This window comes from Dicentrarchus labrax, unplaced genomic scaffold, assembly GCF_905237075.1.
Source record: "Dicentrarchus labrax unplaced genomic scaffold, dlabrax2021, whole genome shotgun sequence".
Taxonomy (NCBI): Eukaryota; Metazoa; Chordata; class Actinopteri; family Moronidae; genus Dicentrarchus; species Dicentrarchus labrax.
Genome location: NW_026136710.1, coordinates 8172878 through 8200380, shown reverse-complemented (window position 1 = coordinate 8200380; position 27503 = coordinate 8172878). Strand labels below are relative to the sequence as shown.

At 40.4% G+C, this 27503-nt stretch overlaps 2 protein-coding genes across 3 annotated transcripts in view; one reads left to right on the top strand and one right to left on the bottom strand.

The window, feature by feature from the left end:
* Positions 1–669: 669 nt before the first annotated feature.
* Positions 670–19410, top strand: LOC127370912 (macrophage mannose receptor 1). The gene is made up of 50 exons (XM_051413396.1): positions 670–862; positions 2307–2452; positions 2548–2660; positions 2754–2893; positions 3761–3984; positions 4084–4190; positions 4274–4392; positions 4532–4667; positions 4989–5071; positions 5177–5296; positions 5379–5480; positions 5565–5723; positions 5852–5934; positions 6161–6305; positions 6397–6441; positions 6537–6704; positions 7503–7622; positions 7732–7842; positions 7932–7964; positions 8088–8225; positions 8444–8590; positions 8726–8860; positions 8970–9127; positions 9225–9369; positions 9494–9548; positions 9674–9740; positions 9845–9978; positions 10072–10115; positions 10208–10381; positions 11191–11345; positions 11520–11633; positions 11859–11974; positions 12386–12540; positions 12622–12827; positions 12917–13094; positions 13185–13409; positions 13859–14028; positions 14121–14191; positions 14558–14658; positions 14805–14924; positions 15876–16013; positions 16097–16251; positions 16373–16472; positions 16618–16853; positions 17365–17548; positions 17685–17933; positions 18065–18247; positions 18354–18410; positions 18788–18933; positions 19027–19410. The coding sequence occupies exons 1-50, from the start codon at positions 802–804 to the stop codon at positions 19069–19071; spliced, it is 6516 nt and encodes a 2171-aa protein (XP_051269356.1). The 5' UTR covers positions 670–801; the 3' UTR covers positions 19072–19410.
* aff1 (AF4/FMR2 family, member 1) overlaps positions 19402–27503 on the bottom strand; it is a 25823-nt gene continuing 17721 nt past the window's right edge. For both annotated transcript variants that reach the window (XM_051413397.1, XM_051413399.1), the window contains exons 14-19: positions 27318–27454; positions 27049–27120; positions 26169–26262; positions 25946–25989; positions 25598–25836; positions 19402–22048 (exon numbers count right to left, since the gene is read on the bottom strand). In XM_051413397.1, coding sequence (XP_051269357.1) covers positions 21924–22048; positions 25598–25836; positions 25946–25989; positions 26169–26262; positions 27049–27120; positions 27318–27454 — 711 coding nt within the window. In that variant the 3' untranslated portion in view covers positions 19402–21923. The remainder of the gene's footprint in view (positions 22049–25597; positions 25837–25945; positions 25990–26168; positions 26263–27048; positions 27121–27317; positions 27455–27503) is intronic.

The window sequence follows — 27503 nt, the reverse complement described above, 5'->3', positions numbered from 1 at the left end:
ACCAAGTTAAAAAGTAACAGTTCGGGGCAGATGTTTGGCAGTATAAAGTTTATTGACAGTTGACATGTGGTTGTTATAAACTCTTGTCTGAACTTTGTGGTTTCACTGTGTCAAATGTGAAGCACACACTGTTGTAATCAATGGGTCATTAAGGCTATTAAAAATGTGCGTTTAAATTCTCATGTATTGTGTGAGAGGGGTTTTTGGGACCTGAAGTCACAGAATGTCATAAAGTTAGTTCAAATGAAATGGCATTCAATGAAGTGAAGTTCCTTTTTTTTTTATAAAAACATATTTCAAGTCAAAGCACTTGACATTAAAATGCATTCTGCAAGAAGTAATATGTACAGATGTACAAAATAATTTTGTTGAAATATTAACATTACAAAAGAAATTAGAAAATATGTCCGATTTGCAACATGTTTATTATTGATAATTGTTCATTTTGGTAATATGAAATTCAAATGTTTTATTCTTAATATTGCACATTGCGGAATCAAAAAAGCCAACTTTGTTTTCAGTCATGTAAGTTTAATTCGATAACAAACCACTGTAGGCTGTAATATAGAAAATGAGTCAAGAGGTCAAGTGTTTGTCATCTGTGTTTTACTGCTTTCAGTCTTTGGACCCTGGACGGATGCTGAAAAGAGGTGAATTAAAGAGAAGATGCTCAGAAGTCTGATAACTGGGAGCTAGAGCACATCACTCACACACTGCCAGGCTCAGAGAGAGTTTGGACAAAAAACGTAAAGCTATTAGGATATGTAGAAACCTTAAGAGCTGAACACAGAAAAATAAAACATGGACAGGAGACAAAGAGTGCTTCTGCAGCTGCTCAGCTTTGCTGCTCTTCTTGCCTGTGGTAAGTCTCTTGTGACACTTTTTATTCAATGATTACGCCAATCATGGAGAGGTCAAAGCATAAACCTGAGAGCACTGGCCCTTGCTTTAATTTCTTTAATCATTAAAATAAAGACGAGTGTATCAGCAAAGGAGAACCTGATGAAATATGAAGTTAAAGTTGTGTTTTTAACATGTTTCAATGTGAGGCAGCTGTTCAGGACATTAATCAATAGACTTGCGCTGTATTTTTGCATAAAGCACTTGATGAGCAGACCTGGGAGGGAGAATTTAATTTTGACATTAAAGTAATAAAGATATTGGGAGAAAAAAAGACTCATGTTAATCAATTCCCACAGTGGAGAGCTCTAACTTTATCTCATCTATTTCACAGAAGCTGAATTTGTTTTTTCTTTATCTATTAAAGGAACCACACAGTAAAGGGTTCTAAGGACAAAAACAAATGGCTGTACAAAAGACCTCCAAACCTTTGTTATTAGACTAGTTTTCAACCAATCTGTACTGTCTTATATGCTGACCTGTGATTAAAATCACCTGCTTATCTTCAAAATGTGAAGAATGTCTAAGCACTGGGTTCCTTTATGCCACCAATTATCTTAAGAGAAAAAAATTATAGCAAAGAATTTAAGTATACTTTGTATTCTGAACGATCTTGTATCAGTGGTTTAGTCTTTTATCTGATGTTTGATGTCTCTGAAACACTGGATTGTTTCAGGTGAGGTGGAAAACACTGGATAAAAGCTTACAACTTTGTACCAGCTGTGGTTTTCTCCTGGTCATTTGACCCGTTATGGACGAGTGCAAAAACATGTGATTCTAGTGTCGGTAAAAGTTGTTAAAGTCAAACATTACCCAAAAGATTTGTATGAGGTGCTGAGAGTTGACTGACATGGCTGGACTGTGGATCTGTCATGGGACTTTTATGATTGATGGGCATTCAAATGATGAAAGTCCACATCAACCGGGTAGCTGTTTTTTTTTACTTATCAACCATGAAATTTATACCGTTCTTCCTGACTCAAAGACGTTACTCCATTATGTCTTTTAATCTGCGTAATGGAGCATCCGTTTCACATACAGAGTGTAAAAAATATAGAGAGAGTGTCTTGCTTTTGCTGCCAGCTAGTGATCCACATCTCTGAGATCAACCAGATCTTTGGACTTGGGTTTATTTGAAGAAATAAGAACCCAGAGAATATTCTTCACACATTAGACACATGAGAATAAGTTAAATAAACTAGCATAAAAAAGATGATATATCTGTATTTTTCTTTTAAGTTTAGGGTTTTCCAAATCACTTCAAAACCATTTTCTTGAGGCCAGCATCTAGTGGTTCATGTGCTGTTTCACATACTCATGTGTGCTTTTGTGATGTATTTTTTAAATACAACATATTTTGGTCATATATGTGCACAGTAACAGTATGTTGTGTTGTTCTGTTTCAGCCCACTGCCAGTGTCAGGCAGGCTGGAGGGAGTATGAGACTAAATGTTACTTTTTTTCAACTGATACAAAGTCATGGCTGGAGGCTAACGCATTTTGTTTGGAGCAGAACAGCAACCTGATGAGCGTTCAGGACATCCACGAGAGGGTGAGACAACACGCTCGAGCCTCCAGATTTGATACATGTTCATTTGTCTTTTTTTACACACAGGGATCATGTATATTTTTATGTGTTATTTCTAGTTGTGGGTGAGGACACAAATCGGCACAGAGATCTACTGGTTCGGTCTGAATGACCAAGTCTCAGAGGGTGTCTGGGAGTGGAGCGATGGGAGTCCTTTTATACCATACCTATCGTATGTAGGATCCTGTATCAGAACATTTCAGTAAAGACTTCCGAATAGACGTGTGATGACTGTTTATTCAAAATGATCTCTGTCTTGTTTCAGATTCTGGATGCAAGGCCAGCCTGACAACTGGGGTAGCGACCCTGGGGAGGACTGTGGTCAGGTGGTAGGATCTAGCTTTGGACAGTGGAATGATGAGAACTGCAATGTGAAGAGGAAATATATCTGCAAGTACCCCAACCGTAAGTCTACCAACTAGTGTGCTAGTTTACTTAATACTTTTAATTATTTTTCATGTAAAGTTGATCCAGTCTTAACATAAATGATCTCAGATAAGATACTGTACGAGTAGGTGCCACCACACGGTGTGGTGATGACGCAAAAACAGCTTCAAACATCAATTATGTAACTATATTTGATGTCAGAGCAGCCAAAATTCTAATTCAGTATTTTAAGTGTATGGAAGTGACATAATGAGACAACTTTTTCTGTTTTCCCAGTTTGTTGCACTGCATTTTCTTCCCAGTTTTTGGTTTTTTTTTATTAGATTATTTTCTTGGCATTTGAGCCTTTTTAGCCTCAGTGAAGAGAAAGACATGCAACAAAGGTCCCCGGCCAGAATCAAATGGTGGACATTGCAGTTTCTGTATGCACTGGAACCAGGGGTGCTCCAGATATACCTTGATTATTACAGCCATGTTCTCCCTGCCTTTAAATGGCACATGTCGGCTGGGATTGGCAATGGATGCATGATAACTGCCACCAACTATCAATCATTGTAGCAGTGTGAAAACATAAAGATATCAGAGTATTACACATTTGTATTACCGCCCTCTACAGTTATCAGAAAGGTGTTTCATGTCACCAAGATGTTAGTTTATCAGACAATGGAAACAAAATGGTGATCCGGTCATCAAAATAGAGCTGCAAGTACCTTTAATCTTTACCGAACTCAGCATATTAAAAGCTTCTATATTATCTTTCCATTAAATAAAAGAACAGAAACAAAAAAAGGTTGTTTTTCAGTCATGTGTCAGGTACCACTTCCTCACAAACACATGAGGGACCAGCAACATTTTAAAACATAAACTTTATTTTCTGTTCTTCAGCGAATCCTGGCCCACAGTGTGACTTAGCCAACGGCTGGAGACAGTACGGCTCCAACTGCTACAAGCTGAAGGCCGACACCAGGAAGAGTTGGTCAGAAGCCAGGTCTGACTGTGTGCAGGACGGAGGAGACCTGGTGTCCATTACTACAGCACAAGAAGAGCAGTACATCACAGGAACACTGGACCCATCACACTTTGACCTCTGGATTGGGCTTTCCACACTGGTGAGAGGAAGAGGCTCACTTTGCCTCTTTATTATATACTGTATATTCTGGATGTGAATATTTAGCGCATCAATATGAAGATGAGCTCTGCTTCTCCAGAAATGCAACAAGATTTCGTGTCAAGTCGAAGCAGGGAACAGTCAGTTGACCTGGTCGGATGCTCAGCAAGTGGGGTACACAAATTGGGGTACCGGTGAACCCACACTGTAAGTTCTAATATGGTATCTGTGTCATTTAAACTTAAATATTAATCTGTGCTATCAAAGTCTAACCACATGTTCTCCAACAGTGATACACAGTCTGGCTCATGTTCTGCAGTAATCAAAGACGAATCAGATGAATTTGGGAAATGGAAAATTCACGTGTGCCGATATGAGCGTCCTTACATGTGCAAACGACCACTGAACAGTAAGCTGGATTTTTACTGTTATTACACAGTGATGATATCTCTTGTCCCAGTCATGATATTTTTATTTTTAACATAAAAGTAATAATATTGTTTAGATTCTTTGCTTTTTCCTCTAACCTCTTGCTGTTGTTCCTCCAGCTATCTGCCCTGCTGGCTGGCTGAGCTTTGCTGGCAGTTGTTACTGGTTGGTCAGTAATACCAACCTGTTGACCACCTGGCACGAGGCCTTCACCAAGTGCTCCGATATGGGGTCCCACCTGCTGATTATAAACAGGTAGGAAAGAATTAAATGGCAAGTATTTTGTTTTTAAAGTGACACTTGAAAGAAGAAATAGCAAAGAGCAGGTGTACTTTTTAAAATTTTTATAAAATTTTAAAGGCATTACTGCATCAGTTTGTTTATGTTATGACTGCATTATGTTTCGGCATGTCACAGATAAAACACCAAAGTGTAATTGTACCCAAATTTTCACAGTTGGTCTTGCTTAAAAGGAATTAAGATCCATGCTGCGTTTAGTTGCACAGAGAAAAGAGTTTGTGAGAAAAGTAGAAATCTTACCCTGTCTCTTATTTTCATCCCGTTCCTCGTGTGCAGTCAAGACGAACAGTTCTTCATAAACGGATACCTTCCAGACTTTCACCAAGTGGACATTCCTGACATCTGGATTGGTTTATCAGGTATTCTACTCGCTGTGGAACAAGAACAAAAATCTCTCTTTAAATAAAAGTGACTTGTTAAAATGCCCATTCCCTTCATTTTTTTCTGGCCTGTGATGTTACCAGATAAGGACCAGGATGGGGATTTCAGATGGGTGGATAAAACAGCGGTTACATTTTCCAACTACGGTGATGGTTGGCCCAGAAACACGGCAGGCTCCTGGGACTGTGGACAAATCTTCACAGGTAGAATCTGCACTCTAAACTGACACTGTCCTGTCTTTTCAGTTGAGTTTTGGCATTGCAAGATGTTTATGCTCTCTTCCAGGAAATTATGAAGGCAAATGGGAAACAACCAACTGCTTCAAGAGCCTGGGTTACATTTGTGAGATGACAGGTGGACAGAACCCCAAACCAACTTCAACACCTGGTCAGTCAGACTTCACGTTCCCTCTTCACATACAGTCTAACTAAAGCTGTGATAATAACTGTGAGATTGTTATTTTTGTGTCAGATTCCCACTGTGACGCCGGATATTTGTTGTATGGAGACTTCTGCTATCAGTTTGAGACTGAGTCGGTGTTAAACTGGCAGGATGCGGAGTCTCACTGTAACAGGGAGCAGGCTCACCTCGCCAGCTTCCACTCGCAGGAAGAACTGAGTTTCCTAACTGGTGCGCAGCTAAGAAAGCACTCTAGCTCATCTAACTATCATAAAATAATTCACCAATAAATTATGTGAATATTGTGGATATAGTGTTAACTTATAATATATAACTTATAATGTGTCTTTTGTCTGCAGCTCACATGCCAGCGGAAGCCTGGGTGGGTCTGAATGATATCAATGTCGAAAACCAGTTTGTGTACACCGATGGAACTCCTGCAGTAAGTGATGAAACCATGAGTATATTGTGTGAGCATTTAACTGTAAAATGACATCAGTTTGACACCATCTAGTCATCTCAAAAATCCCCGTAATCACAAAAATATGACAATCGTATTTTTTTGGAAGATCTTTTCTTTCCTCAATGTTTCATTATGCAAAAATGCTGCAGTATGACCGTGAAGCTGCTCATATTAAAGCAACATTTCTTCTTTTTGTCTTCCTCAGGACTTCCTCCCATGGGCGCCCAACCAGCCAGACAACTGGCTGGACAAGGAGGACTGTGTGCACCTCAGAGGGATGAATCACCAAGAACCTGGGAAACTCAATGATGATTTATGCACCGCCACAAAGGAATTTGTCTGCAAAAAGGGTCAGATACATTATATTTATTTATTTCTCTTGTGTTGTGTGTTGTATTCATACTGTATTCTGTAGTTATTCTTTGTCGCGTCCGTCCACAGCCAAGGGCCAAGGACCTCCTCCACAGCCCCCAACATCTGGACCAGGTGATCATTACGCTTCAAGCATGATCTGAAGCTGATAATATGTGTCTGTGTTTATCTGGATATGTATGAACTGTTGGGGGTTGTGTTTGTCACAGGATGGAATACGAAGTGTGGTTCTTGGACGTCAGATCCTTTTAATGACTATTGCTACCTGTTTAACTACCTGTCGATGAGGACGTGGTCCGAGGCTCGAGCTGACTGTGTCAACCAGGGAGGAGACCTCATCAGTATCACCGACCCCTTTGAACAGGCCTTCATACAAGGTGTAACCTCTATATATTTACTCTAATGTTCTGACATTCACTCATCCTGGCTTTATATTTATATTATATATATTTTTCTTATTGTTTATTACTTATTCATTTCAGAAGGTTTTGTCCCAATTATGTTTCATAACAGTTTGCTTGAATGTAATACAGAGGAGCAGGTTGAAGGACTATATTTCTTCATGTTTGTCCCAATAAGGTCTCTAATAGAACAGTATATTAAGGGTCACTGGGGGAACATTTTTTATTTTGAAGTTGAAATATTTTGAGGAAAAAGTCATGTAATACCTCATGAATGAAGTACGTAAACTTTTACATGAAGTTGTTATACGTTTTACCAATAAGCACCTTACACCCTTTTTTCTCATAACATTGCAGTTTTTTCTCAAAATATTCCTATTTAGTTCTCAAATCTCTTTTTCCTAACAGCGCCCCCAATAATCTGTTGCACTCTACCTCAGTACAATATATAGATTTTATATTCGAGCAATGCATTTTTTTTTAAATTTTATACTACAACTTGGGGCACCAAAGCAAAACTTTCAAATTCTTTAATAGTAACTTGAAACTTGAACCCACTGAAAATCTTGTTTTTGCTGACCTAACTTCACAGACAGACCCTGAAGAGGTGAAACAGGCTTGAAATCAGAAAGGGGAGTGAAAAACTGCTTTTTGTTAAGCCTGGTGTTAAGTTACTCTGATATATATATAAAGTCTGGTGGTTGTGTATTTTTGCCCTCATGCTGTCTGTTTTTTTTTTCTGGATCAGTTAATAAACGTGTTGCCTCCTCTCAGGTCTGATCCAGCAGAGTCCCACAGGTATCTCTCTGTGGATGGGCGGGCACGACTCCGTCACTGAAGGTGGCTGGGAGTGGATGGATGGTTCTCCTTTCAGATACATCCGCTGGAATGCAGGTTAAAACCAAATCTCTTCTGCACAGTTTCTCTGAGAATGCCTCCAGAATGAAAACATATAAGGAATGCTGTGACACCTGAATTCCCTTGGCCTCATCTTTCCTCACAGGTAACCCAGACGACTATTACGGTGAAGACTGCCTCTCTATACTTATTAACAGCGGCTACTGGAACGACGACAACTGTGAGAACAGAAGAGGATACATCTGCAAGCGGAGAGGTGAGATATGTTGCTTTAATTGTTGTCGCAAACAGAAAACAATATTTAAAGTGTTAAAGGTAATATTATACTCATGTTTCCTCTTTCAGGAAACACACCTGAGCCTCCTCCACCTCACGATGGTAACGATACCTCACTATCGGACATGGCTTCCTGCATAGTGACTTTTTGCAAACAAGTAAACAATATATACATCTACAAATAACATGAAACAGTGATTCATTTGCAAATCCTTCCTGTTGCAGGTTTCATGACGGCGCTGGTGTGCCAGGACTCCTCAGCTGTCCTTCACTGTCCACAGGAAAGTGTAATTAACATCCAGTCTGCTTTCTACGGGCGAAAGAGTGATGATATCTGTCCACACCTGGATGGATCAGGAGGAGGTGCTTTACAAAAGTCAAAATTTTATATTTACAAATGCAAAAAAGGAATTAAAATGGGGATATTTCTTTATTCAACTGCATTAGATCTTTTAAATTCTTCTTATAATCTTCATCTGCAATTACTTTTGACTGCCAATTGTTTTTCTGTTAAAAGAATAGAATCGAATTATTAAGCAAATATTGATCTGTGCTTAAATAAAAAAGAATCTGTTCTTTAGGGAGCTGCACAGTGGAAGGTGTCCTTCCGTACTATAGAAAGGCGTGTGACAATCGTCCCTTCTGCTTTGCATACGCCCATGTGGAGGAGGATCCCTGTCCCACTGTTTCCAAATATCTCGAGATCGTCTACAGTTGTGAACAAAAAGGTGGGTTTCCTCTTCTTGTTCTTTGATTCATTTTAGTAGTTTAAGCTCTAAACTCCCAGTCCCCTGGAGTGTCACACAATACCCCTGAAAGGGTAACACTGACAGCGGAAGGCTGATGTTTTGTTTTGCTCTCAGTTTGTCTGCACGGCCTGGGTGTGGAGCACGGGAACATCACAGACTCCCAGCTCTCTGCTTCCTCCTCTATTGGTACCTTCACTCCCAGCAAAGCCCGTTTGAATGGAAATTCCTGCTGGATGCCTTCAGGAAGTGGTATGTACCAACCAGATTGGACACACATACAAAATAATACTTAAATCTATGGTGAAGTCAGAGTTTTGATGTTAAAATGGTATCCTATATCTAATGTCCCCTCCTCCAGCGACCTCAAGCTGGATCCAGGTAAACCTGGGCCAGACCAGAAAAGTAACAGGAATAGTGATCCAGGGTTGCCCTCACAATGACCACTGGCTCACCAAATTTCGGCTCCAGCACAGTACTGACGGAGTATCCTGGAATGACTACACTGCTGACGGGGGGGTGAGTAAGCAGAGACAGCCGCCTGCCAAACGTTACGAGAGGTCAAGACCTTCCTGGTTCAAAAAAGGTTGTCATTCTGGATTTCCTTCATTTGCAGTTTTTGCCAGGCTCAACAGACAGAAACACACCTGACATTCAGCTGCTTGGTACACCTGTGTCAGCTAAGTACGTCCGAATTATCCCGATGGAGTTCAGCGGTCAGGCGGGCCTTCGATTCGATGTCTTAGGATGCACACCGGACTGTAAGAAAGCACCAGTGTTACAAATCTACTAAATGTCAGAAGTTATATTTCATTATCAGTGAAAATCTGCTGTTCTGTGCTTTCACATATAAACAATCAATAACGAAAAATTCTGGTTCAACAGATGCAATCACATGCGCCAACAAGCCAAACTTCAACTTTGCCAATGATAAAATGACGTGAGTGTAACACACCTCATTAAATGTTGCATCTTTATTCTGTTCTGTGTGATAATAAAGACATTTTCTGTGACATTTTCATTCATAATACACACTGATGCATTTGATTCGGATGTGTCTTTCAGTGTCCACTGTCCAGCAGGCTGTGGCAAGGCTAATTACATAGTGTACGGCACTACAGAATATCGTGGGGTATGTGAATGTCTTATCTGTATCGCACTTTCTGTACAGTGTTGAGGAAAGATTCTGTTTAAACTGAACATCTCAATATCTCTCTGCTCTGTCTGCTCCAACAGGACTCAAACATCTGTGCTGCAGCTATCCATGCTGGAGTGATATTAAATGAAAACGGAGGAGATTGTACTTTGTTGAAAGCTCCAGGACAGGACTTCTACGCTGGCTCAACCAGGAATGGCATCACCTCAAGACAGTTAGTAGCTCTGTTTCAAACTAAATCCCCTTTTTGTTGTGTAGTGTAACCGTCCTGGGAGGCTAATTCAACATTATATGTATTTTTCTACAGATTTGATGGAGACTATGCTGTGTCTTACACTTTTGCAGATGGAGGTGAGTAACGATGCATTTATAATCCCTTAAATGAACTGATTTATTTTGAGCGGACACTTTTTTCCATTCATGATGATTGCTCTCTCCTACAGAGCTGAGGTGTCCAGGGCTCGACTGGTATGAGTTTGGAGATTTCTGCTACAAACCGTCTGACGACAAAAAGACATGGCGTGATGCCCAGAACACCTGCAGGGGTCTGGGTGCCGAACTTGTATCCATCCTCTCAATGACAGAGCAGAGCTGGCTGGAAAGCTACCTGTATATGGGTATGGATCTAGAAAAATAGGAGGTGAAAGTCGGTTAAATGATAAAGAAAGTCAGAAAGTAGAACGGAAGTTAAAGGTTTACACAACACTTAAAAGGAAATCTTATTGGCTCCAACATAAAACATTTAGGGGTTCAATTTTGACACTCAGCATGAGTTTAATGTGGATAAAATATGATGTGATTCTAAATTAGTTTAGACTAGTTTCAGTTAATTGAGCAAATCTGAATCAAATAATGGGGCTTTGGTTAGGCTGCTGTGGCAGAGAAAAGGAAAAGAAAGCATGTGAAAAAAAGGTAGAGTATGATATTCTCCACAGGTGTTGAAACTTGCATATATATTGTATATAATATGTATGATTTATTTATTGGTTTATTCAGCAGTGACAGTGAACATTTATAAAATATTGCTGTAAATGAGCCAAAAGGGTATTTCTCATCTGTAATCCCTGAACAAATGTTACCAATTCACCCTAAAATCAGTAAGTTATAACAGTTATTAAGATTATTTATAAGCATGTAGAAACAAAGAAAATAAAATGTGGAACACTGGACACTTTTATACTACATTGTCAGGTACTATTTAAAAGATGCAACATAGAGGCTAATAATGCAAATCCACATACAAAACAGTAAAATGAGGGGTATTAATGCTACTAGTAATATGGACTAAATAAGACAACATTGCTGCTTTGTTAGATAGCAACGGAAATATGCAAAGCAGAAGCACAGTCATAACAAGAGTGCACAGTATACATCAATCTGACACTATAAAAACAATAATATATTATGTTTTTTTTATCCCTTACAGCCACCAGCGATGTGTGGACTGGTCTGAATGACCTGGTCGTGCCTGGCATGTTCATCTGGTCTGACGAGCACATGACGACCTTCACTTACTGGGCTCCAGGGGAACCCAACAACCACGATGGCTTCCATGAAGACTGCGTAGAGATGTTACACCAGGTGAGAAGGAAGGAAAAACAGTCCTATGCACCATTCAAATACATTTTATATTACAGAGACAAAGCCAAAACACAACCAATGTGCACTCTGCATGGGGAAAAAATCCGAGCTGCCCACAATATTCATTCTTTAAAATGAATTGTGGTCATTTTTTTAATATCATCTCTGTCCCAGACTGGCCGATGGAACGACGTGACCTGTACAGAACTCAATACCTTCATATGCAAAATGCCCAAAGCACATTACCCAGTGCCGTCTGTAAAACCCACGGTGTACGGATGCCCCCAGGTAGGACAAACTCTTACCACACTTTTTATTCGGTTTTCTTTTGTTGTTGTTTCACTGGAGCAGCTGTGTTTCTGTTTGTATCTTAGTCAGAGGTTTCAGGGAAGAAAGTTTCATAGTTTTTAAGCCTAATAGTCTTTTTGTCGTTTAGTAAACTTGAGTGATTTAAGACGACACTTTAGATTTAGAGGATTGCTGCCATAGCCTCACCTCTGTAATATGTGTCAGGGCTGGGATGCATATGGTTACTCCTGCTACTGGATGGAGGAGACTGCCAGGAGCTGGTCAGATGCCAAGGATTTCTGTAAAGAGCAGGACGGCTTCCTGCTGCACCTCGGAGACATGTGAGTTATTGAAAGAGCAGAGGTGTGCAAGAAACCTCTATCAGAGCTAATAACACTACAGATTCTATATCCAATCCTTGTCCAGATTTTGGAGTTCCTACTACTGTATATGTGTGTTCCCTATAACACATCCAGTATTCTGCTCACAGATTAGTCTTTAATCTCTAAACCAACGTTGTTACAGTCTTGTTTAAAGTCTTGTTGAAGAAGTTGTCTCACAATCTCTCATTTCTTTATTTTTATACTTTTCTGGATAGCAATTGTAGAAAATTGTATATCTGAACTTAACTTGAAAAAAGTGAGGTTGAATTAATAATGGTGTCAGATTATTATTTAAAAATTCTGTTATCATAATGTTGCAATCATGTTGGCTTGAGTTTTTGCCTCACTTGTCTATCTGTTTCACTGTAGTTATGAACAGGCGCACTTTACCGTTGGCCTGTCAGGAAAGACCGGTTTGTATTGGATTGGCCTGCGTGCTCATGGAGGGATAAGTGGAGGGGTGGACTACTACTGGGACAACGGCTCACCTCTCACCTTCACTCACTGGGACAAAGACCAGCCAGGTACAGACCTAACACTAGCCCTAATATCAGCTGGACAGAATGATGTATACACACTGGAAACCATGTCCTTGTTGTCTCTAGATAGCGGGGATGGTACTTGTGTGGCGATGACGGCGGGCCAGATTGGTGGTTTCTGGGATGACAAGCAGTGCTCAGAGAAATACGCCTTCATCTGTGAGAAACCAAGGCCCGATATCACCCCGCCCACCAAGGCCCCGACTCCCCCTCCATCACAGGGCTGTGCCGATAGCTGGACGGCTCTGCCTCACTTTAGAAACTGTTACAAGGTATATAAGGCAGCGAATTAAACCATGAATCTCTGCAGGGGACATTGATTCAAGTTTCCAGTGCTGATTTATGGGCTGATTTATTGCAGCTCTTCCACAATGTGGACTGGTCCCTGAAGAAGAGCTGGGGTGCCGCACATGAGGACTGTGTCGCCAGAGGAGCTAATTTGGTCAGCATCCACAATCAGGAGGAGGAAGAGTTCCTGGCTCTGTACAGCAAAGGCACCAGCAAGTGGATCGGCCTCAAGAACAACCCTACAGAAGGAGGTGAGTTTTAAAGAGTGGACCCTGGTGGAAACCAATTGGGATACTGAAGAAAAATACACAACAAACTCTTTACTATTCCCCATCATGTAGGTTATTCTTGGAGCGATGGCACGCCTCTCTCCCACACCAACTGGGGTCACGGCGAGCCCAACAACCACGAGGGCCGCGAGGAGTGTGTAGAGATGGTGAGCAGCACCAACGGGACCTGGTCCTGGTGGAACGATCTCAACTGTGACGCTCACCAGGACTGGATATGCATGATTTCTAAAGGAAAGACCCCCATCCTGCCCCCAGTGCCCCCACCTCCTATCCCAGGTAAATGGACCCCCACAATGCACCTGTCCTAGGGAGTCATGTTTTGTTTTTTCTAGAGCAAATGTTTTACTTACTTGAGCAGGAAACAGAGCTCAAACTAGATTACCTCAAGCTAAAATGATAAACACAAAATATAGTGAACAAAATAAAGCCATAATACATAATAATGTAATAATAATGTCTGTGTATAATATGTATAATACAGTGTCTGACTTCAGAGTGTCAAATAAATTCACTATGTATTACCCTTAAATGTCATTAATCTTAAAAAAGATGATGATTCATAAATGTAGAAAATATTAATTTACTGCTCACTATAGAGTAAATGTTTAATAGGGAGTAATAATGAGTCAACAGGGTAGTGATTTTAATGGTATGGTAAGGTAATGCAAACATGTATTACTGCGTTGACTTCATATCATCTCCGTGTTTGTTTTCTCGACCCTCAGCTCCGGACTGTGGAACTAACCCCGGCTGGAGGAAGAACAACAACATCTGCTACTACTACAACGACACCGACATAGTGGACTTCCACACGGCTATGATGCGCTGCTACGCTGAGAAGGCCAGACTCGTTTCCATCCTCAACAGGGACGAACAGGCATATGTTAACACCATGGTATGACTTTTTTTTAAAAATGTATTTCACATCTTTTTACAGCAGAATATTATAACAATGTGTTACAGTGAAATGTTTGTGTTATGTTCCAGGTGGGGACAGGCGAGGTTTCTGCATCTTGGATTGGAATGAGGATGTTTGGCATTGCAAACGGACAATACAAGTATGTGTATTTCTAAGAAATTGGAATTGAATTTAAAGGAGAAAATCTCCCCAAAACTAGTTACATTTGACAGATCACTCCTTAATCTGAGCAGCAGACTGACAGATCACTCAGTGAATTTAATGGAATATGAAGACATTTTCTGATTCAAAGCTATAAGCGTGCATTTAAATAAAACTTTCTGAAGTCATTAATTCAGTATCAATAGAATGATGCTCTGATTTGCTGCTGAGAAAGCTGCTCTGTAGGTTTTAATGTTCAAATCACTATAGCTGCACAATGTAAATTCTGCTCCACAGGTGATTTTCTCTTTATAATGTTCACACAAAATGTCAATGCTAAGGTTTTTCTGTTTTACCTGCACAGGTGGGTGGACCACTCCCCTGTGACTTACACTCACTGGGGTCCAGGTGAGCCCAACAATGCCAACGGGGAGGAACAGTGTGTTCAGATGAACAGACACCAAGGTATTGAAATGTTTTCCTTATTGGACAATTAAGGCCTATCGATTATATTATTATTATATACTATTTATTATTATTTAGATAATAATAATGTTGTATCTTTATTGAATGGACTTTCTGATGCTGATATTTACAATGAACCTGTTTAGGTGGATGGAACGATGCAAACTGTGGTCGAGCTGGAGCAGGATACGTCTGTAAGAAGCTCCCTGGAGATGTCCACACCCCTCCTCCACCCACACAGCCCTGGGAGGGCAATTGCCCTTCAGGTAACACACACTTTTTAAACATAAAACATCTGAAATGAATGTGTTCTATATTTATTAAAACATGCAGGTTATATGTAGATAGATGCAGTGAATATCTCTGGTGATAAACTCACAATACGGCAAAACCTGATATAGCTCATTCCTCATTGTCGGAAAATTAGAAACATATAATACATGAGCTACACTGTTATACAAGTTGTTCCTTCATTAAAATGATCACACACACTGTACTCGCCCAGCTGTTTGAGGAAGTTACTGAGCTTATTTTAATAATGAAATTATATTATTAGAGCCACTGACACACTACTAGGGGAAGTCTGACAGTATTGAGGAACGAGGGAGAAAAGTATAGAATGTCTTAAGCCTTATTCTTTAAAATAATGTCTAATATACAAACTAGCAGGGAAAATGTGCTGCTTTTAGTGTTTATTTCACACTGTTCTTGATATTATATGCAGCTAAACGTTGGGGTGTAACAATGTTCAAAGATCCAATATATCGATACAAAGTGAAAACAAAGATTTATAATGTATCTTTATTTTGTTTGGAAATATAGACAAGGAACATGCGATATGTCAAGAGATAAAATCAATCAAATCATATTTTAGTTAGTTAGTAACTGATTGTCTTATAGGGCATATATGTATCCACATACATATGAAGGCCCCTGAATCGAATCTAAAACGTATAGTGGCAGACTTTGAGATATTGGCCAATATTGTATCATTGTTCAATCACTGTATCGTATCATGATGAAACAGGTGATTTACGCCAAATTAATACAATACAAATTAATGAGCATGACTGTTTAATTTATTACTTTACTAATAAACTGTTTGTCAACCAATATCCCAGAAAATGTACAATATGAGAGCATATATTGATATCACCATTTACGCAACCTGTTATCGTCTATATATGATGTGACCTATTTACCTTCCTTCCCTCCAGGTTGGATGCGCTTCAAGGATAAGTGCTTCATCTTCAAAGGGAAGAAGAACGACATCAGAGCCAACTGGACTTATGCTCGGAGTTGGTGCAGAGACCAAGGAGGAGAACTGGCAATTATTGACGACCAGTATGAGAACGGTGAGCTACGAGACTTTAAACAGTCCAGTGGCTGCAGCTCAATACGACTGCTCCCTATATTCTCATTCTTTCCTCTCCTCCAGACTTCGTGTCTAGTTACCTGAGGGACCTGCATGGTCCCACGTGGATCGGCCTGTCAGATCTCCTGGTAGAGAATCAGTACGCCTGGAGTGACGGGGTCAGCCCTGTGCTGTACACCAACTGGAACGACAAAGAGCCCAACAACGCAGGAGGAGCGGTGAGGACACTTACACTACAGAGTTATATACGATCATTAGAAAGCAGGCAGAACTCAAACCGACACACTACTTAAATAAAAAGGTTATAATTGGATCTTTTCTTTGGGTCTTTCTCAACAGGAACACTGTGTGGCGCTAGCTCACAACCACCTGGTCAGCGGCAAGTGGAATGATGATGCCTGTCATAAGGATCATAGCTTCGTCTGCTACAGGAAGAAATGTCAGTAAACACTCCAGCTGTTGTTCTTTCTGCTCAAATATCATTCATTTCCTTTCACTAAGAGACACATTTTAAACATATACCAGCTAAATCCCCGTTCAGGCCTTACTGAAAAAGATTTTTTTTCCATCTGCTTCCACATTAGCGAGCAGCATCGACCCACCAGCCCCAACCAAGAGCCCTTGCCCATCCGGCTACATCTCCTGGTACCAGAACTGCTACAAACTGGTGGAGGAGCCGGCAACCTGGACCGAGGCTCAGGTGGCCTGCCAGCTGCAGGGAGGCAACCTGGCCAGCATCGACATGAGCTACGACCAGGCCTTCGTCGCTGGCGTGGTGCTGCAGGGCAGAGCTGATGCCTGGATCGGACTCAGACGCATGGTGCTGCACAATAACACTACCGACAAATTAAAAACATGAAGCTTGGTTTTAAATTTATGTAATTTATTTAAAAATGTTGCTATTTATGTATTAATAATCAAAGCTGAAAACATTCTTATTCATTTTAACTCTCAAACACTAATGTCAGGTCAGACCAAACATCCCACTGTCTGTTAAAATACTCCATTACAAGCAATCAGCTAAAAGCACTAATTGACCCTGTGACTGATAAATTATTATACATAACATTAAATTAACTACTTTACGTACAGTTAGGTGGTTTAGTCCAGTGGTTCCCAACCTAGCTCCCTGTAAAGGGATATAAAGATATATCTGAGGGAACATGAAAAGATTAATGTGGTAGCAAAGAAGACACAAATCTGCGTTCAATTTTTCGACTTTTGTCTTGTGTTGTGACCCATCACAAGCAGATTAATAAAATATTTTTGTAATATGGCATAAAGTGACCGTTTAACCATTAAATCAAAGTTCATATTTTCTTGTAACGCAGGAGGACGGTACGTACACATGGACAGATGGCTGGCCAGTTTTCTTCACTCAGTGGGGACCAGGAGAGCCCAGCAACATTAAGGACGAGGGCTGTGTGAGTATGCACGGCTCACACTTCTTCCATGGGACCTGGAACGACACCAAATGTGACCAATCTAAACCCTATATCTGCAAGATCACCTCAGGTATGTCACTGACCTCTGCTGTTTCCTCCCTTTTATTCTCAATTCTCTCCCACCTGTTGGACACATTATGTGACATTCATTTAACAGTCTTAACTTGAAGCATTGTGGATTATGTAATTTACGTTGTCTCTTGCAGAGAGACCGCCGCCGACTCCTGCCCCCGGTGATGGGAAATGTCTGTCATATTGGAGGCCCTACGGCCAATACTGTTACTTCGTGTACGATGGTCAGCAAGGTTTCTCTTGGCCGGACTCCCGACACTACTGCCAGTCGATCAAGACAGAGCTGGCGTCCATCCACAGCAGAGCGGAGGTGGAGTTCATCAGGAACCTCAACTACACCAAATATCACAACATCTGGATCGGGCTCACCAGGGACATCAACTGTGAGTGTAGAAATAGACTTAAGAACAATGATAACATTGTTTTTTTTTTTTTTTCACAGGACTATGTAGAGCTTCGAATAAATGGATATGTGCACCAACCTTTTTTGATGCTGGAACCTTGTATCTCGTAGTTGGCTGGGGTTGGACAGATAAGACGTCTCTGGGATTCCTCAACTGGGCTCCCGGAGAGCCCAATGCAGCCTTCCACCCCGGGGATGTGGCCGAAGAGAGCTGCGTGGAGATGTACCACGACGGACGCTGGAATGACAACAACTGCCTGCAGAAGAGAGGTTTCGTATGCCGCCACCGCCAATGTAAGTTCTTCTTTTAAATTGTCTTTTTGAGGACTGCAGGCAACATTTCAACTGGGATATGATAAGCAGCAGATTAACAGCATCTCTGTGTGACACTCTATTTCAGACTATACAACAGACGATGGCGGTAAACCAGTTTTTCCCACTGACGGTCCAGGCAAAAGTAAGTGTGACAAAGAGACAAATACAGTCACAATTTGAGCCTTCTGGAATTTGTGCGTTTATAACAATGCTAGCGCCATTGCTAGCATGGCTAATGTCGGTCGATGTATTGCCAGGAAATTTTGTTCAGAGATTCTGGGTCCCCAGATGATGAATCCTACTCACTTTGGTCAACTGGTGACTTTTCCTCTAGCACCACCAGTCAGAGTTTGATTGCCATTGCCATGAAAATGTGTACAAAAAAATCTCGATGTGGCTCCAATTTCCACAGCTGGTTGTCAAACCAGTGTAGACTTGTGGGTAGAAACTGCTGCACATCAGTTAAAATGAAAATATGTAAACAGCCACTCTAACAGTGTTGTATTTCTGTTTGTACAGCTGCAGGTGTGATTGCTGGCGCCATCATTGGGGCCATTCTGTTTTGCGTCTTGATAGCTGGACTGCTGTACTATGTCTTCAGTGTCCGGGGGTATAAACTGAGCAGCTTGAGCATGCCAACAAGAACAACCAGTAAAGTCGACGTGGTAAGTTGTTTATTGATTAGCCCGCTGTGGGTGGGTGTGAAAGTTTTTTTTATGAGAGTGTAAATATTGAGTCGTGTCATTCTTCTGTTGCAGCCTGCTTTCACCAACCCCAACTTCGCAGGAGAATCAGACACATAAACCATCATTCTGGTTTTGTACAGTACACCGAATTTGATACTCTTTTTTTTTTTAAACAAATCAATGATATTGTAGTGTTTAAGTCTCCAGTTATATAAGATTCGACTCTATTGTATATATTGTAATACACTACTAAAAATAAGATGTATTAAAAAGATAAAACTTCCGTGCTGCACATTTATGAAGTGCAGAAGTTATTTTGTAATGTTTACAGCCATTTGTGATAATTAAGAAATGTTTTACATGTAATTCACTGTTCACTTGTTATTTTACAACCACCAAATATTAAATTGTGTGATTCTTGTTTAAGAAAAATAAGAGTAAACAATGTTTAACTAATTTCCAGTGTTTATTCATCTCTGTACACTGCAACACAAATTCTTTACATATTTCACAAAAAGGGAAAAAAGCATCCATCAATTTTTTTCCAGTAAATAATTATTTGGACAAGGTGTAAACTGTTGCAGAGAAATTCATAAATGAAGCACCCACAATCAAGGATGATGGAAATAAAGCCACAGGTTGAAAAAAGACAAAAACACCAAAAAACCTGTTGAAGTTGCAAAATTTATGAACGTCGAATGCCAAAATTACCTCGAGTGCAGTGTAGACATCCGCGGTGAGAATCTCTAAAGATCATTTCTATAGCAGCCTGCTGATGATCCGTACATAAAAAATAATCCCAAATGCCATGGCACCAGTGCACTCGCTCCTTACTTAAAAAAATATCATTTGTGTGAGAAAATAAAGTTCGGAGCACTTAGTGATCCGTGTTTAGCCCTTTTATCTGCACAGACACACCCACTAAATTAAACAAGCAACACATTTCTAAACCCAATGGTACTCATCAATGCACATATCTAAAGCAACTTTTCCTTTTGGCCGCGTCGCTATTTCATACTGATTATTTTTGGATTCCCCCCCCACGTGTATCAATAAGAAGTACGCCTCACTAAAACATTTGAGCCAACAAAACGCACACTTTATTGCTGAGAATCAAAAGTTACAATAAACAAGTACAGACATGCACAGTCCTGCCGGTCTGAGGGAACGTGGTCTTTTTTTCTAATAACGCACTGAAATTAACTACAAAAGTGCATTTTTTAATAAGCTATAGTTTGGCCATTTTACTCTACTCCCACAGATCTAGTAAACATTTTGCAACTCAACATTTTGCTACTCAACAAAAATGTGGCAAACAGAGGAAAGCAGCTTACTGCAAAAACAAATAAAGGGAACACTAATGTAGTTCTGTTTAAAGACTGCGGTAGTTCCACTATACTTGAAAGGTAACTCAAACTGACGGCCAATGTGAACCGCTACGTCCACCGCTTTACCCTAAGGAAAGTCAGGGATGTAAAATTATTCCCCCCTTTTTTTTGTTCTTGCAAGTAGTTAAGACAAGAAACCTCCATAAGTAAGGTGTTTACTTTTCTGCTTGTGTAATTTCTATTAGAAGAAGTGCAATTTTTTTAACGAGAATAAAATATAGTTTGCTTTGGTCTGACGAACAAACCCTGAGCTGCAGCCACCAACCATCAAACCGCGATCCAACCATCAACTTCCCATCACTGCGACAGACGAGAGTCAAGCTGCAAACCAGTGTCTTACAGGAACTAACAGGTAAGAAAGTTAAAGCTGAAATTCCACCGATGCTACAGTTACACCTGATAGTGTCATACAGGTACATCTCGCCCTGAAGTAATAAAACCTTTCCTACTTCGCCTCCTTATATCATGATTTGTCATTTGAATGTGTCTAGATTTATCTTCCTTATGGGAAACTCTCAATGATCTTTACAAAATTCAACCTACATTCAACATGATGGGGACAAAATGTCTAATTAACAGTATGGCATATTTTAATTTAACACTATAAATGCACTTATTATTACACAGGAAGTGTATTTCAATCTAATCAGAGCTGTAAATCTGGCAACACTCATATGAAAAAACTGAAAATACAGATGCTAACCAGAGATAAACTGAATGCTGATGTGATATTACTCTGTGGCCCAACAATTTCCCCATATTTGACTCATCTCCACATCCTACATCAAATTAAACGTATCACCAGTACAAATGTTATAAGAAATGACTTCATGCACGTGTGAAATGTACACCTGAATTCTCATGGGTGATCCCGGCTGATTTGTGGGAGCAATACAAAATCCCTGAATCCAAATCAAACCAATATTTAAGAGTGAAACAGGGTTGCTTGATCTCTTTTCAAGAGAAATTAAATAAAATCAATCAGCAAAAACTGTGTGGTGAAGAGTTTACACATGATACTTTTAAACGATGATTTAAGTGCCTTTAGTTTTACCGCTCACAATAATAACATTAATAACAGAAGTTGTGATAATAAATAAGATCCGTGTCAGTACTTGCACCACAGCTATGTCTTAACTTTTTGAACTGTTGGTTACGTTGAGATAGTTCCATCCAAATCTAGTTAAGGTCACTCTTGAATAAAGCCCTGATTTACAAATGATTCCATGATTTCGGCTGATATAAAGGAACAGGAAGCAGGTGCAAGACATGAAATACATGGATTACGACAGACGTAACCCACGGTCATAAAAAGTGCGAAAGAGAAAGAGAGAGACACTAAAGTGGACATGAGAGAAGAAAAAAAACAAAATGAACAAGTGCAACAATCAGTGTGGTATCCTTGAGCACACACACACTAGATGACATCTGTGTGCGTCTACCTTCTTGATGAGATGAGTTAATGTCCGTGTGAAGTGAAGAAAAAGGACAACTGGCACAAAGCCTGAGGGACAGTTCAGGAGACAGAGGCAGCTCGAAAGGGTTTTGCAGGCATCCGGGAACAGGAGCGGGTTTTGTTGGTCACTTTACCTTTTGGCTGCCCAGCCTCAGCCAGTGGACACCCTGTCTCGTATAACGGACCATAGAGCTCATACTGGACGTGAGGCTGAGTGGGCCCACAACTGTGTCCAGCTCTGTCAGCATACCTGAAACATACAGAAATATTAAAAACATCAAACATCATAAAGATTGATGACTGATAAGACCAGTTAGCTCTTTGGAAAATCATATTTGCGGGTATAACTGCTGCCAAAAAGACCATGGTTCTCCCCTGACCCTCCATCAATATATACGAATGATTGAATCATTTTAGAAATATTGCTATCGCAGAACGATCATTAGCTGTAATATATAAAGCTGTAGAGGCCTGGAATATGGTATGTTTGATGTGTTTTTCTCTTTCCTTTTCTTTTTCTCTGCCAGGTTATGGCGACGTGTCCTCTGTCTGTAGTACCTTGTTGATATTATGATTGTCATGTGACAAATTCAATAAAAAGTGAATCACAAAACATCACAAAGATAGTCAACACTGAGTTCTATCTATTCTATTAAAAGATCCAGTGTGTAACATTTAGGAGGATCTATTGGCAGAAACTGAATATTCATACGTATGTTTTCATTAGAAGATGCCGCAGGTTGCCTTCCATGTTGAACCACAAGGTTTCTACAGTATACCAGAACGAACAAACCAAACACCGGCTGTAGGTAGGGATGTTCATGTTTTATGGCCAGCGTAGATTCTCTGTATTTGAAAGGGGAGGGTGAAGCGAGTTGCCACTAAATCCTACACACTGGAACCTAAAAGTAATTTCTGCTGCAAAATCTGAAGAGTGACAGCAAACACATGTGTAATGTATCCTGTATTTTGTCTTTACTTTCTGAAATTAAGAACTTGAGGTCCAAACATTTACATCATCCTATTATGACCACCCTCTGGCCCCAGCACTCACATGATTATGATGTCTGGATGCCTTATCTAATATCTCTGTCTTTCGATGTTCATGGGACTAAAATAGTGCAGCCACTGTTTTCAACTAAGACATTTAACCTAGATTAGCTCATTCCTTTCATTTTGCATATCTAGAGGTCATCCATGCTTTTATCTCCTCCTTGACTACTGCAACGCACTTTATTTTGAACTCCAACTTATATAACAAAGCTGTAATCCTGTAGCCTGATCGTTGCTTAAACAATGAACACTGAAGGAATCCTAACTGGCAGAAGCTGACTGCAATAACAGCAGTGGTGATAACCTAATTATTAGGGACCGAGCCAGTTCACTGAACTGGAAGGTCTCTATTGTTTTTCCTATGTTTATTATTATTCTTTTCAGAACATTGAGCGCATTTTTCACCCCCTTACCAATTATAATATTCGCATTTTATTTGGCACATTTGTCAAGCTTCTCTAAACTCGGAGATTCTATGCAGATCAGCCACTAGGTAGGCCACTAGGTGGCGCTATTTAAAAAGATCTTGAAAGGCTAATAACTCCTGCATAGTTTGTCTCACATTCAAAAACCTTATATCCACGCGTTCGGTGAATGGAGATGAACCTCCCCATATAGGCCACGCCCACTTCCGCCAAGATTTTTTTTTCTAGAGCGCAAAATGTCCATAAATGACTTTTTGGTGTTCATTCTACACACTTTGTCCGATTCGCACGAAATTTTGCACGTAGCATCTGTGGACCGCCCTGACAACAAAAGTAATTTGAAGAATTTTGATATTTTAAAAAATAAGCGTGTTATAAAATTAGCACTTCCTGTTGTTTTTCGTCAAAAGGAAGTGTACCATTTCTCCACATTTGTATGTCCGATCGACACCATGCTTGGGTACATAGTTCCCCATGTCTTCCTTAGGCATCGTGCACAATTTCAGGTCATCACCACAAGGTGGCGCTCTTTCAAATGAAGGAGTTTATATCTCTACAACGGTATGTGTGATTAAGATGAAACTTGGTATGCTGCTTCCCATGGCTCCCTGAGGCTCCCCTAAAAGGAAAATCACGCCACTAGGTGGCACTCTGGTGGCAGGGTAAATCACTGTGCACACACCATAATAGTTATGAATATGAAATTCACTGGGCACGTGTAGAGTGGTGCCTGAAGCTCCCATACCAAAAATCGGGTTTGTCGTGCTTGTAGCGCCCCCTATAGGATAAAAACATCAGCCCCGGCGCCACGTTTCATCGATATGTACGAAACTCAATAGGCATGTATAATGTGCCGGGCGTACAAAAGCCTCTTGGACCCATACCTCAAATCCCACAGGAAGTCGGCTATTTTCATTTAAAATTTGCACTTTTGGCAGCCATTTTGTGGTCATTTTGACCTTTTGGGCTTCTTTGTGAACTAACTGATCCTAGGGAATTTATCGGATCTGCTTCAAATTGGTCAGTACAGTCAAAACATGGTGCTGAATGAACGCATTATATTTGGTGACTGTACATTGAAGGGCGTGTCCGTGGCGTGCCCTCAAAGTTGGCCATTTGAACTAATGTCACACTGTGATGTCATTTTTGCTTTCAGGGCTTCTATTTGAATGATGCCCTCCTACAGCTCTATCGGATCTTCTTCAAATTGGGCAGTCCAGTCACAACATGGTGCTGAATGAACGCATTATATTTTGTGACTGTACGTTGAAGGGCGTGTCCGTGGCGTGCCCTCAAATTTGGCCATTTTGAACAAATGTCACACTGTGATGTCATTTTGGCCTTTCAGGGCTTCTATTTGAATGATCTCCTCCTACAGGTTCTTCGGATCTTCTTCAAATTGGGCAGTACAGTCACAACATGGTGCTGAATGAACGTATTTCATTTTGTGACTGTACGTTGAAGGGGCGTGTCCGTGGCCTGCCGTCAAAGTTGGCCATTTTAAAGCCCGTGGTCCTGTATTTGAATAAGCAAACTCCTTGAGAATTGATCAGATCTGCTTCAAAACTTGACAGTACTCTTGAATAATCTTGCTGATTACAAGTTGTGCTATTTATGACTGTACGTTGATGGGCCTGTCCCAGGTGTCTCGTAAGTTGGACTTTTGAATTCTGTGGTCTTTTTTCAAAGTGATGAAACACAAACACCCCTCCGCTCCCACTAGCCACATCTACAAACCATATTTCCTAGGGAGTATTGTTCGTGGGCATAGTGTGAAACCGCTGGAAGTCACTTATTAAATTTCAAGATAAATAGGGGACTTATCAAATCCACTTCAAATTGGACAGTCTTATAAAAACAAAGTGTACATGAAGAATTGAGCTATTTGTGACTGTACGTCAAACTGCGTGCCACGACCCCTTGTCGATTCAGGTGATTTTCCATTAGCGGTACTCATAACTTCAGTGTGCAATGTCCAATTTCCAATAAACTTCCATATTCTGTAACAGTCTCGCCTGAACGCGTCCTCATTGCATCAGCCTCGTATTAAGTCCCGCCCTGAACTTGTCTACGTGACAAGATTCAGATAAAGTGAAAGCACAGCATACTGGCAACAGGAAGGAAGCGCTGCGTGGCGATACGGGCTGATTTGGGCAGATTTCGTGACGTATTCGCGTTGCGGTCGCGCTGTTCGCGGCACGTGCGTGGCCTCGGCGCCCCGACCGCCGTGGCGTTGGGGCCCGCGCCGGGTCGGTCCCAAGCTTTAATTGTAATTTAACTTATAAGTTCGGTAACAGCGTCTCTTTGCTACCCATTCTTACCGCTGCCTCTCTGTGCCAGGTCCTCCGCCTGCTCCCAGATGTCATGAGCGCTCAAGAATAATGTAGTGATGTTGACATAGGTGAATGCCACTTGTTCAATGGCCTGGGGAACGGCCACGGTGCTGCAGACCGGGTCCACCACCAACCCGCTGCCGCTGTGGTTGGAGCCAGGACCTGAGCTGGTGGATGTGTTGGCTGGAGACGGCATGTTGGGCATGGGGGACGGGGTGTCTGTCACTCTACAGGAGACGGGGGGGGGAGACGTAGATATTTTTATGTGTTACAGCTTTGACAGCTTCGTGCAATATGCCCAAACAGTGAATGTTACATGCAAACTAGATGACTTACTTTGGAGTTACGACTGAAGGATTGTGTGTTTTCTGAGCAGAGTTCTGAAAGTGGTCCAAATTTAATTAGCAAAACAAATATTAACTGTAAATTCTGTATGTATGGGTGCTCCTTTTCTGCCAAAGTACTTCATTACAAGTTATGTGAATTAGATATTACCTAAAAATAATTACAAAACAATAACACTGGCAATTAGGAGTCACTGTAATACGTTAATACTTACATTGAAGTGATCGTTCAGGGTCTTTGAATACTTGACTGCAGTTTTGTGTTTGTGGCGAAACATGGCCATCTGCAGGAGAGACTGGCACTTCAAACTACAACACACAATCAAATGTTATTTAGTTATTCACATTTCACATGATTCATTAAAGAAAACAAAGAACAGACTAGTGAAAACTGCGTTGCCGTTTGTGCGCTTTTTTTGCTAAATTTCAGTCCTAGCAAAAACAACTGATCAGGTTTACCGTTCAGGATATTTTTGTTTTGTCAAGCTAGTCTTGAGATCAATGATACATTAAATTTAATATAAATATATTAACTAAGCTGATACACAAGCTCTGAGTTTATATTCAGGTGAGGCCACACCAAAAAGAAAAAGATATTCAGATACGTGGGCACATTTTACCAGAACAAATACATTACAGCTTCCTCTATGTGAAGCATTTTGTCATATTTTCTGCAAGATAGGTCAGATAGGTGCCACACAAGTAACAAATAGCATTTTCTCGCACATTCAATGGATACTTGCTGGTGTTTCTAATGTTATAATAATATGAATTACCCTTTTTAAATACTAACTTTAATATTTAATATTATATATGCATTTCTTTTCAACCTTTCAATATAAATGTTTTACAAATCTACAGCCTCCAGAAAGACAATGCAGTTACATCAGCTTCTCTCTAAAATAAATTATTAGCGACACTTGAGTTTCAATGCTGCCCGATAAAAAAAAACAAAGATGGTGGCAAGCTTAAAAATAAAGCTAAAACAGGAAATAAACAATAAACTAAAGTCATTTTAGGGACATTTCATGAGACATACTGGTGTGTGGAGAAACACATGTACACAAAGCACATAATGTATCATCTACACCTTACCATAAAGCTAAAAAGTCCTTTTCTGAGGGTGGAACAGAGGGGTCCACTGAGTTTTTAAGTTTCAGTACAAACCTGTGAGGGTGGAGAATGTGGCAGTTAAACTAATGCATGAATCAAATTCAGTTATGGAGCCAAAATCTTTATCTTAGATATAGAAAAACATTTCAATGTCTGTGACGTTGACAGGGTGGAAGAGTCGTGCATGCAAACTAATAATTACAGAAAGCGACTAATAGTGCAGATGATTGATGATAAACGTGGGTTCGTACTTGAGCAGTTCCACAGTCTCTGCAAACATAGTGTAGGAAGACATTGAAATCTGTGGATCTTTTTCCATGGCAATGCCACTCTCAACGAAGAACATGGCTGCATCCAGATAGTTGAAAGCTTTAATGAGTTTATCTGACTACAGAAAGAGAGAGAGAGAGCAAAAACAAACAGTTGGATAACAAGTT